The sequence below is a fragment of the Ichthyophthirius multifiliis genome (genome assembly GCF_000220395.1).
Source record: "Ichthyophthirius multifiliis unplaced genomic scaffold scaff_1120509251435, whole genome shotgun sequence".
Taxonomy (NCBI): domain Eukaryota; phylum Ciliophora; class Oligohymenophorea; order Hymenostomatida; genus Ichthyophthirius; species Ichthyophthirius multifiliis.
The window spans coordinates 86907-97026 of record NW_004085876.1 but is presented as its reverse complement, the minus strand read 5'-3'; the positions used below and the strand labels follow the sequence as shown (position 1 = coordinate 97026).

The 10120-nt window shown below is 17.8% G+C and overlaps 3 protein-coding genes across 3 annotated transcripts, besides 17 other annotated features; 1 reads left to right on the top strand and 2 right to left on the bottom strand. All coding sequences in view use genetic code 6, as the record gives it.

Moving 5' to 3' along the window:
* Position 1: part of a microsatellite that runs on past the window's edge.
* A 289-nt stretch (positions 2-290) lies between these two features.
* Positions 291-331: a microsatellite.
* A 1213-nt stretch (positions 332-1544) lies between these two features.
* Positions 1545-1575: a microsatellite.
* Positions 1576-2691: 1116 nt separating this feature from the next.
* Positions 2692-2722: a microsatellite.
* Positions 2723-4095: 1373 nt separating this feature from the next.
* Positions 4096-4150: a microsatellite.
* Positions 4103-4172: a microsatellite.
* A 602-nt stretch (positions 4173-4774) lies between these two features.
* On the bottom strand, positions 4775-6625 carry IMG5_204120 (hypothetical protein; the record flags this gene model as incomplete). Its single annotated transcript, XM_004023795.1, has 3 exons — positions 4775-4965; positions 5789-5833; positions 5905-6625. 3 exons carry the CDS (start codon positions 6623-6625, stop codon positions 4775-4777), a joined length of 957 nt encoding a protein of 318 aa, XP_004023844.1.
* Positions 5372-5418: a microsatellite.
* Positions 6481-7665, top strand: IMG5_204110 (t-diRNAhydrouridine synthase, putative; the record flags this gene model as incomplete). The annotated part of the gene is made up of 2 exons (XM_004023796.1): positions 6481-7485; positions 7630-7665. The coding sequence occupies 2 exons, from the start codon at positions 6481-6483 to the stop codon at positions 7663-7665; spliced, it is 1041 nt and encodes a 346-aa protein (XP_004023845.1).
* A 17-nt stretch (positions 7666-7682) lies between these two features.
* Positions 7683-7710: a microsatellite.
* A 108-nt stretch (positions 7711-7818) lies between these two features.
* Positions 7819-7943: a microsatellite.
* Positions 7852-7918: a microsatellite.
* Positions 7852-7964: a microsatellite.
* Positions 7926-7961: a microsatellite.
* Positions 7928-7988: a microsatellite.
* Positions 7989-8256: 268 nt separating this feature from the next.
* IMG5_204100 (hypothetical protein) lies at positions 8257-9764 on the bottom strand (the record flags this gene model as incomplete). Its single annotated transcript, XM_004023794.1, has 2 exons — positions 9020-9764; positions 8257-8963 (listed from the first exon to the last, which is right to left on the bottom strand). The coding sequence occupies exons 1-2, from the start codon at positions 9744-9746 to the stop codon at positions 8257-8259; spliced, it is 1434 nt and encodes a 477-aa protein (XP_004023843.1). The 5' UTR covers positions 9747-9764.
* Positions 8370-8403: a microsatellite.
* Positions 9752-9791: a microsatellite.
* Positions 9787-9830: a microsatellite.
* A 198-nt stretch (positions 9831-10028) lies between these two features.
* Positions 10029-10120: part of a microsatellite that runs on past the window's edge.

Below are 10120 nucleotides of genomic sequence, written 5' to 3'. Positions count from 1 at the left end.
TTAACAATAAAATATAAAAAATTTATTAAAAAATAATGAAATAAATAATATATAATTAATTTTAAGGATTAAAAATAAAAATATTTATTATAATTATCATTTATCTAATAATTATTAATATTATAATATTTATTTCAAAATTTATATTTTTTTATTGCAGATATAAACATAAAATAATATATAACTATTTATTAAATAATATACATTTATGATTAATATATCAAAATATACATAGTTTACTGATTATTATAAATCACATATAATTCTATTAAAAAACAATAAATTAATATAAAATAAAGTAATTTATTATAAAAATAAGATTAATTTATTACTTCTAAGAATCCATTATCAATTTCATTTAAATTTATTTTAGAAATGCTCAAGATTTCATCATATTTTTTCAAAAAAATTTCTATTTTTTTTTTAAAAAAAATAATAATAGTTAAATAAAAATATATTACAATCTTATTTATTTTTAAATTTGACAACAAAATATTAAATTTTGTTTTTATTTTTAAGAATTTTTCTAATAATAGAACAAGGAAACCAATCAAAATGATACTCGGAAAAGTACCATTTACCTAACTAATTAAACTCTTAATCTAAATCATTAATATTATTATTTAAATAAATACATTAAATATTATTATTATTAATTTAAATTTTTCCGTATGAATAAATAAGTTTGAAATTCAATGTTTATATTTTTTACATTTAAGATATTTCAAAAATAGATAATTTTAAATAATTTTATAATATTTAATTGTTTAATTAAATTTATAATTACATTTTTTGAAAATCAAGTCCTAATAAATGAGTTTGTCCAACATCTAATTAATTAAGACTTTCACTAAGTAAAAAGTTTTAAATAAAAAGTAAATTAATTTCCATACTAAGATAAAAGTTTAATTACAAAGAATGTTAAATATGGCTTTAGTTAATTTAAATTTATTAAGAATTCTTTTATTCAATAGTGATAATTTACTTTTTGCGTTTAATTTCTATTTATAAATCCTAATTTAACTTCTGTAAATATTTTATTATATTTTCTTATTAATAAAATTATTATTTTTTATCATTCTAAACATTTATTATTAATGCAAGTTAATTGCTTATTATGATATTAAAATTAACTTATGTTATGTTTTTAAAACAATTTTATACTTTTTGCATTTCTTCAAGGTTTATTTAAAAATTATGAAGGTATTTTATTAAAGGAAGTTCTTAAATTTTCTTTACAAAGCAATTTTTACATACTACTTTATCTTATATTTATAAGGAAAATTTATTTTCATTTAATTTTAATAAAGTTTCAATATCTTTTTTGTTTTTGCTGATTTAATTAGGAGAAGTAAACTTTTTTATAACTTTAAAATTTTTATTAAATGTATAATATTAAACGCAAATATTTTTGTTAAAATAATATTTTATTTTTAAACTAAATTCTTATTCTTATTATTTATCCTTAAGCTTTTCTTAAAGATGTTCTTTTAAAATTGATAAATTATCATTTTAATCAATTATATATATTTCTTTAAACTAATTATATTTAATAAAAATATATTTAAATAAAAACAAAACAAAAATACTTAATTAAAAATTCTGTATTTTGAAAATACATCATTAACTTCTTTAGTAAAATTAATTTTTTCTTCACTTTTAATACATATGATTTAAGCTTTAATAATATAATTACATTACCCAAAAAACAGAAATTCTACCAAATCATTAATTTAATGAAAAGGTAAATAAAATAAATACAAATCATAAAGAAATTTAACAAACTAAACCACAATATGGAAATGTAATTAATTTTCATTTTTATTAAAAACACTTAGTATATCATATACAAAACTTAATTTATTATTAATATTTAAATGCAACATCATACATTAGGAAATAATAAAAAAAACAAAATTACTAAAATTCTATTAATCTTCTCTTTAAAATTTACATAAAAACTATTAATAAATGACTCCGTTTGTATATTCTTTAGAAATCACTTAAGAATAAAACTCTTTATTATAATTTTTTTAAAAATTAAATAATTTCTACATCACATTAATTTATATATCATATAACAAACACTAAGCCTTAACAGGAATATTAATCTCATTATTATCATTTTTATCTATGGAAAAATTATTAATAAAAACAAAAGGTTCCTCTTAGCAACTTTTTATTAATATAGAAAACTCTAGTTCACTACAACTCATATTTATATATGAATTGTCCTTAAAAAAAGCTTTATTTTTCAAAACAGTATCTCTAGAAAACTCTTAAATATTAATAATACATTCTTTTACACATTTTTTATTTTAATTAAGAATATTTATTTAAATAAAATTATAGTTTTCTTAATAAACTATATCTTAAAATAAATCTAATTAAATAATATTATCCGAAATAATTTTAGTTTAATTCCTATAAAAACTATCATAAACAATTTCCAGTACAATCTCAGCACTTTCTGCCCAAAAAAGATTTAGTCTATGTAAAAAAATATATATTCTTTAAATTCCTGTCTTATTATTATTATATTTTTATTCTAAAGCTGTCGATTTTTATAAATAATTTTACATTATTTATTAATTTGATATTTAATATTTTTGTCTTTCAGTTTCTGAATCAAATTAATTTGGAATTTCTAAACTATTATCATCAAGTATATTTTCATTATTTTTATTAAAATATTATTCTTTTTATTATTATTCTTATTATTTACTTTAAGAAATAATAAAATATTAAATATCTTCAATTTTAAGAACCTATTATAATTATTATTATTTTTAAAAAATAGAATAAAAGTGTATTTTAAAATCATTATCTATAAAAATCATTTAATTGATATATTTTTAAATATTCGCTTTTATTTTTTAACAATTAAGGTGTATATTTTCGACAAAAGTATTCACATTTAATAAAAAACATCCATTAATTTCAAATACATCCTTTATTTCTTAATAAGAATTACATAAAAGAATCTCTTCTTTGCAATTTTCAAGAAAACTTAAAACAAAAGATACCAAAACAATATTAAAACAAGAATTTTTAAATAAATTAAAAGCTAAAAAATAATCACAAAATCTCAAAAAAACCTCCATATTTATAAAAAAAACTTCAGAAAAAATATTCAAAAATCCTTCTTGAAAAATCCACTCTATAATACCTCCATTTATCTCATTTATTTTCCTATAAACATCATTAATTCTATCTTTTAATACACACTTTAAAAAAAACACTTCGAATTTAATTCCTTATAAAAAATTACTCTCTAAAGGCAATTAGCATTTCATTAAACTATATTAACATAGATTATTCAAATCAAGAGGAAGATTTTCACATTTTCCTTAATATTTATAATAAGAACCGAGTACATAATAAACTATTCCGCACAAAATAAAAAATACACTTTCCTCGTAAAAAAAATCATCTTCATCTATATTTTTTTCTAAACATTTAACATTTTCAAAAGAAGGCATTTTTTCAAAAGAAGATAATCCCTCTTTTTTTTAACAAAAAAATTAATATTATTAATTCATATTTCGCCTCATATAGTCAAAAGTACAACCTATTTTGTCACATAAAGGGATTAAATGCTTCGAATAATTCACAAAAGCTTAATTTATGGAATTTTTATCGTTTGAAAGTACCATATTCCAGGCCAAAAAAGCGTTTAAAATATTCTAGATATTTAATTAGCTTATTTTTCTGTATAAAAGAAGGTCGCTTTGTAATTATTATTATTAATAAGTATTTGTTTATTAAGAAAGTTCTAAAAAGCATTAATATATAGATTTTTTATCCTCAATTTTATTATTAAATTTTTTAAATTAACTCCATGATATAGTTTAAAGATTCTCAATTTCATTCTTTTTTATTAAAAAAAGCCAAATATAGCCTCTTTATAAATCTGGAAAACCCTTTTTTGATAAAAAAAATATTTAGTTATGTAAAAGATTGGAATTTAATTTTTCATAATCTTTTAATTTTTAAAATAAATTCTAATTTTAATCAAAAATAAATATTTTTTATAAAAGAGAAATATCAGAATTTGGAAAAGAAAAATAAGTTTAATTATACACTAGTCTTTGTATATTTGAAATAAATGTTTTTTTTAAATATTTCAAAAGTAAATTTTTTTTCAAATTTTATAAAATCAATTTATTTTCTATTTTGGCTAAAAAATGTTCATGATTTAATATTTTCTCATTTATAAATTTGTCTTTTAATATTTTCAAAGAATTTCCAATTATATTTGGAATTCTTACATTAAAACTATACAAGGGATCTTTAAATTCAAAATTATTTTCAACTATATAATTATTTATATCTTCAACTGATTAAGCAAAAGGAAAATCATGAGAAGGATTAACAAATGCATTTATAAATAAAATAGGCGGTTGAATAAAATTATTATTATTATTATTTTATAATAATAATGGTAAATAATTTACTTATGAAATATTATTTAGACATAATTATGATAAAAAAAATATCATTTCTCCTAATAATGTGTTATTTGAATCAGCCTCATCGTATAATTAGATAAGTAAAATGTCTTATGGGTCAAAGTTATTTATCTTTAAACAAAAGTCAGTTTTTTATTTAATATTTTCCTCATCTTCACTCCATATTTTCCATAAAGATGTCGTTTCTTATTTTCTTTCATAAATTTTACAAAAAAGCTGATTTTAATAATATGTTCCTTCGCCAGCACTTACTAAAATATGATCATTAACAATCCTTATATTATTTTTATTTTCTATTTATTTCATTTTTTTTAAACTTATTTAAATAATAGGTTTTATATATTCATAATTAGCATCTAATTCTATATTTATAAAGGACAAAATTAAATCTTTTGAAGATTTTTCCAGTTTTTCTTTCTTATTATATGTGGTTTTTCTCCAATAATAAATAAAGTTTTTTAATATTTCCTAATCTAATATTCTTAAATGATCACTATTATTTATAATAAACAAATATTAAGATTTTTGCTATTTTTTTATATATTCACATTATTAAGAAATGTATTTTTATTATTATTATTCCTAAACTTCTGGTTATATTAAATCGTAATATTATTTAGATTATTATATACGCTTTTAAAAAATTATTTTTGATTATAATACTAAACGAAATTATTCTAGAAATTAATTTTCGAAAGCTTAGCCTATTTTAGTCAATTTTTAATGTCTAATTTTTATTTTTTATATTTATTACTATAGTCTATTATTAAACTTGTTTTTTATATAGTTTTATATAGTATATTTTTTTTATTTACCGCTAAAATTATTATTTAGTAATAATTTTATGCTAGTTTATATATTGTTTCTTTAAATTATAGCTGTTATTTATTTACTTTTACTTTTTTTATATTTAATTATTTTTATTATTATCATTTTTTTTTATTTACCTGATATTATATAATCCCTTATTTATTTTGCTTCATTTAATGTTTCCATATAAATTGCTATTGGTTTAGGCCTTTAAGGTTAAAAAATAATTAACCGATAATTCGGAATTTTTTATGTTTTTATCCATTAAATGTATTAGTTTTTTTAATTTTAAGATAAAGCATTATATTAGTTCTTTTTTTGTTATTTTTTTTAATATACAAATTAAATTTTACCAAGCTTTCAATAAATACACTTTTTGGAAATTCAAGAACTCTTTTTTAAGGATTTTTCGAATTTTTATCTTTTATTTTTTCATTAAATAAATAAATATTTATTTTATAATTAAAAAAAAAAAAAAATACTTTTTATTTAATAAAGCAATTCACCTTCAAAACAGCAATGTCTTCTTAAAATTTAACTTGAAGTTTTTCCTAATTTATGAATTAAATTTTATTATTTATTAATAATTAAAATAATTATTTTTTTTTTAAAAAAAAAAAACCATGTTTTTCAAATTCAAATGATTATTTAAATAAATCATCAAAATTTATGCTATCGCATTTAAAATATTGAATATACTTCATTTAATGCATATATTCTTTAGAATATCTCATTATTTCTAATCTTGATATTTCTTTATCTTAAAACTAGATTTACTAAATGTCTTTTAATTTGCTTTTTTATTAAATACATTTTTCTAAATAGAATGAATTTTGGATAAATTCTTCGTAATCTTTTAATTGTAATCCTTTAAGCCATTATGACTTTATTATTTTTTATTCTATTATCCGTTCCATTTTTAATTAATTTTATTTTATAAATAGAAAATAAACTAATAAAATTTTAAATGTTTAACAATTAAATAAAAAATTTATTAGCAATAAGTTTTTTATCTAAAATTATTCTATTTTTAAAAATATATAAAAAAATAATTATTATATATTTTTACATATTAATTTAATTAAAATTAACTATAATATATTTTATATAATCATAGTAATTTCCTTTTATAAGAAAAAGACTAAAATTTCTATAAAAACATAAAAAATAAATAATAAGATTAAAAAATAAAAAAAATATGGACTCAAATACAAAATCTAAATTACATGGTTATTAATTTTACAAAAGTATCGGAGAACCGCAATACATATGTGCCCCAATGGTTGACCAATCAGAATTAGCCTTCCGAATGTTATGCCGTAAATACGGTACAACCCTCGCATACACCCCAATGATATCAAGTAAAGTCGTTTATGATCAAGGAGAGAAATCTCTTAAGAATTTTTTCTCTACATGTCCTGAAGATCGACCTTTAATAGCCCAATTTTGCGGAAATGATCCGGAAGTTTTACTTGAAGCATGCAAATACATTCAAAAAGACTGTGATGCAGTTGATATAAACTTCGGTTGTCCCCAAGGGATTGCCAAAAAAGGTCATTACGGTTCCTTTTTATTATAAGAACCTGACTTAATAGAATCAATGGTAAAAAAACTACACGAAGAACTAGATATACCAGTTACATGTAAAATAAGAATAATTCGAAGTAGAGAAAAGACACTCGAATTAGCCAAAAGAATAGAAAATGCAGGTTGTTCAATTTTAACAGTACATGGAAGAACAAAAGAATAAAACAAAGACTTAGTAGGAATGTGTGATTGGGATATTATTAAGGAAATAAAAGATACATTAACAATTCCAGTATTTGCAAACGGAGGAATTTATACTTTCTAAGACGTTTAAAGATGCATGGAATACACTGGAGTTGATGGAGTTATGAGTGCGGAGGCTTTATTGGAAAATCCAGCCTTATTTAGTGGGAAGATTTATGATTTTGATGATTTGGCAGTAGAATATTTAGATTTTGCGGAAAAATATGATGCACCTTTTTATTTTGTGAAATCACATTTATTTAAAATACTACATAAAGGTTTAGCTTAAAATATTGATTTAAGAAGTTAATTAGGGATTATTAAAACGAATGAGGAATTTAAGGAAATATGTAAAAAATTGAAAGAGAGAAGAAAAGAAGAAACTCCAGAAAATAAATTAGGATGGTATGTCAGATTTTGGGATAAGTTTCTAGTAGAAAATTAAGGGTATAATAGTGCTTTACTAAAATAAAAATAAATGTTAGATAAAGACAAAATAAAAGATGAATATTAAAAATAAAAAAAAAATGATGATAATGAAGATAATTATTAAAAAAAAGAAAATAATTTATAATAGTAAAATGAAATAAATAACGAAAACATTTAATATTGATGTAAAGAATTATGATGTATATATATATATATATATATATATATAAATTGTAATAATATATAGATTTAAATATCTATTTGTCTAATATTGAAATATTTTATTTTAATTTCTGTAAATAATTTAAATAAATTTAGAAAAAAAAAATTATTTTAAAAATATATACATAAATAATTATAAAAAAAAAAAAAATATAAAAAATATTATATAAATATATAAATATATAATTAAATTAATAAATAAAAATAAAAATAAAAAAAAAATATATATATAATATATATTATATTATATAATATATAAATTTTTATATTTTTTTATATATAAATATAAATTAATATTAATATATATTTTTTTTTATATTATAAATATATTGCTTTTTATTCTTTTTTTTTTTATTTTTAAATAACTTTAATATTTATTTATATTTTTAAAACATATATTGTATAAAATTATTATAAATAACTATTTATCAAAATAATCATTAAAAATTAATAATGTGAATAAAAACTTAATCATAAAAATAATATATAATATATATAATTTAATATTATAGTATTGTATAATATTCTCTATTATTTTATTTATTTAAAAATATCAAATAATAAGTTTTTTTAGAGAATTATTTAATTATTTATTTTCGCTTTAATTTCCTTTCTTTTTATTTGAACTTTTAGGTTTTCTTCCTTTTTTTTTTTATGAAATATTTATTTATTCTTTTTATTTTTATTATTCTTTTTATTCATCTTATTTACTATGATCATCTTCACTTTCAGTAGCCTAACTTTAACTTTAGGACTATGGCTAATAATCTTCATCCTCGACATCTGAATTTTCATCTTAAAATTAGATTATATTTTCATCTTCTTCTCCTAAACTTTTAAAATTTTCATCATTAAATTTTCTTTCTTCTACTAGTTCTTTTAATTTTCCTTATGCTACTTAATAAATCTAAATCAGTTTTTAGAAATACTTATCTTAGTTTTTAAATCCTTAATGATGAATAACTACATTATTATCAGAATCAATAAATATCTTCAGTGTAGTGTTAAATATTTGTATATTAGAGAAATCTTTGCAAGTTAAACTTATTGAATTCTTATCTAATTCAATATGTGTGAAGTTCCAAAATATTTTTCTATTCCATATACCTATATAGACTCGGTTGTTTTCAAATAAAACGTCTTTTGAAAGCCATTTTTATAGACCATTTTAAGTAGATATTAGATCATATAGTCTTTATATGTCATTTGTAAATATTTGTTAACTTAATTATATATCATATTATTATATCAATTATTTTTCTTTTTTTTTGTTAAATTAAAAAATATAAAAATTATATTATATATATGTGTTTTACTCGATTTTTTTTATGGTTCTCTTCCTTTTCCTTATATTTTTCCGGGAGATTATTTTTCTTAAAATTTTCCTTGTGAAGATTTTATTCCAGGGGATTGTCTTCCTGTGGATTGTTTGCCTTTAGAAGATTATCTAATTTTTGAAGATTTTTTTCCTGGTGATTATTTTTATTCTGGAGAAGATTTTCCTTCTCTAGCAGGAGAAGAACTTCTATTAGAATTTTCACTAAGCGGTGAATTATTTTTTTGAGAATTTTTTTTCAATAATCTTTTTCGAACTGGATTTTCGCTACTTTTCTATTATTATTACTTAGTTGGTTATTCGTTTTCTTAATTATCGTCCCAATCTTCATCTTATTCATCTGATGATTAAGATTCATCTCCTGAAAAATGACTTTTTTCAGAACCTTAAGATAATGATTTTAACGATTAATCATCTTCATCTTAACTTTAGAGTCCTTTTTCGTATTAGTTAAATTCACGGTTAAGATTTTCCCATTCTTAGGTTTTTATTTCGTATTCTTTTAATGCTTTTTAGTATTAGTGGTCTAATTTAATTTTATCATCATCATTTAGGCATTCGTATGCTTTCAATGCTTCTTGGTTTACTTGATGTAAAGATAAATGAGGGTTTTAAGATTGATATTCTTATTTAAAAATGTAAAAAGGACTTTCAGGTTATGTAGGCTTTTTTCTTTATTAGGATCTTGTTAAATAAAAATGAGGCATATGTAATTAGTTAATTTTATTTTATTAGTAAATATTATTATTATTTTTTTAAAGTATTTTTCTTTATTTTATTTTAATATTTTTAAAAAAAAAGGTACTAAAAAAATTATATATATTGATATAATAATTAAGTGTTTTGATTTAAACTATTTTTTTTATAAATTAAAAATTATAAATTAAATATATTTAAAAAAAAATCAAATATAAAATTAATAATAAGATTATTAAAAAATATTAATTTGAATTTTACTTAAGAAAAAAAACAAATATTTTTTTATAAAAAATTAAAATATTATATATTATAAAATATAAATATAAAAATAAAATATAAAAATATTATTTAAATATATAATTAAAATATATATATATATATT